Source organism: Amphimedon queenslandica, unplaced genomic scaffold (genome assembly GCF_000090795.2).
Source record: "Amphimedon queenslandica unplaced genomic scaffold, v1.1 AMPQUscaffold_11670, whole genome shotgun sequence".
NCBI classification, from domain to species: domain Eukaryota; kingdom Metazoa; phylum Porifera; class Demospongiae; order Haplosclerida; family Niphatidae; genus Amphimedon; species Amphimedon queenslandica.
Genome location: NW_003548088.1, coordinates 1 through 1,660, shown reverse-complemented (window position 1 = coordinate 1,660; position 1,660 = coordinate 1). Strand labels below are relative to the sequence as shown.

General features: G+C 37.8%; 1 protein-coding gene across 1 annotated transcript in view; it reads right to left on the bottom strand.

Moving 5' to 3' along the window:
* The window catches only part of LOC105315147 (serine/threonine-protein phosphatase 6 regulatory ankyrin repeat subunit B-like), a 2,456-nt gene extending 813 nt beyond the window's left edge, over positions 1-1,643 (bottom strand). The window contains exons 1-2 of the mRNA XM_011409680.1: positions 1,232-1,643; positions 14-1,144 (exon numbers count right to left, since the gene is read on the bottom strand). Of these exons, the coding sequence (XP_011407982.1) occupies positions 14-1,144; positions 1,232-1,643 (1,543 nt within the window). The remainder of the gene's footprint in view (positions 1-13; positions 1,145-1,231) is intronic.
* Between the last annotated feature and the right edge of the window lie 17 nt (positions 1,644-1,660).

The following is a 1,660-nucleotide window of genomic DNA, read 5'->3' as shown; positions in this document are numbered from 1 at the left end:
AGTCGCATGTTACCAGCTTGACAGGCAGCATGAACACCAGTGAATCCATTACTGTCTTTGTCTTCAGGATGAATATTAAAACATTGAATCAGATACACTGACATCTCATAATGTCTGCTAGCGTAATGAAGTGGAGACCGACCAGCTTTATCCTTAGGAGTTGGATTATTCCTAACACGAGGTACAAGATACTTGTATATCTTTTTATCTCCTTGCTTTGCTATTATATGTAGACATGTCACTCCATCTTTATCCTGTGACTCTGGATCAAGACCGTGTGATTCCACTAGGAATTCGATTAGATCCTTATTACCACTCTCAGCAGCTCCATGAAGCAATCCTTCCTCATTATTATTCACACTATAAACATTAGCTGGATACACCTCAGAGAGATACAGTGTCATCCTATAGTGACCATTTTGACAAGCTAAATGAAGAGGAGAACAACCATCACCATCCACTGCTCCAAGGAGCTTCTCATGATTTCTAGTACCAGTAGTGGCTGATAAGAGACACACGACTGTATTAACGTGACCATTAGCTGCTGCTAAGTGTAATGGAGTCTGTCTCTTCTCATTAATTGAATAAATATCAATATTAAGAGACTTGTAAGCTCCTGCTATAGTAGACACTATATCAGGATGACCCTGGCTGCATGCTGCATGAAGTGCTGTGTTACCATTGCTATCTGCCATGTCTACTAATTCTACACGTGGTTTATTGTAGCTTGGACTATCCAATAGATATTCTACTATTTCCAAGTGACCCTCTTGAGCTGACAGATAAAGTGGAGTACAACCAATGGCATCAGTGATATCAGGATTACAGTAACGACCATCAATGAAAAACCTCAATATATCCAAAGACCCTCCCTTTGCCGATATGTGTATTACGTTAAACCCTTTATCGTCCAGTATAGAAATGTTGCAGTTTTTACTGTTGAGGTAACGAATGATGGGAAGGTTCTTAGAGAAAGCTGCAATAAGTAGTGGAGTACGTCCAAAAGAGTCGGTCATATCAAGAGATAATGGTGAATGGTCTATAATGTACTTGACTATACTCAATGATCCTTCTTCACAGGCTACATGAACTGGAGCCATTCCATTGTAATCTTTAATAGTGAGATCCAACTGATGTTCCTCCACTAGATGTTTGAGTATAGGAAGAGAATGACTTTTACATGATAAATGAAGAACTGTTGATCCATTTGAAGTTTTAGCTGATACGTCACACTGAGGAAGACTAGTGAGGTAGAGAACTATAGCAACATGTCCTTTCTGACATGCTATGTGAAGGAGTGTAGATTGATTATCATCTCTAGAATCAGTGGCATTAATATCAAATAAATAAGTGTTCAATAAATGCTTTAAACAATACAAACGGTTGAATTGTGCAGCATAAAAAGGTAATACACCATTCTTAAATGAAGCTACATTGATATGATACTCTTGTTTAAACCATTCTAGTATATGAACATGTCCATGTACCATTGCAGCTTCTGGTGATGATGCTCTGCCAAATATTCTAGGATTAAGGTTGTATTGTTTTACTAATAATTTTAAAAGATCAAGATTACCAGATTCACATGCCCTTGTGACACAAGTGTAGCCATACTTATCTTCAGTAGTGACATCACATTTCATTACATCATTTAGAAATG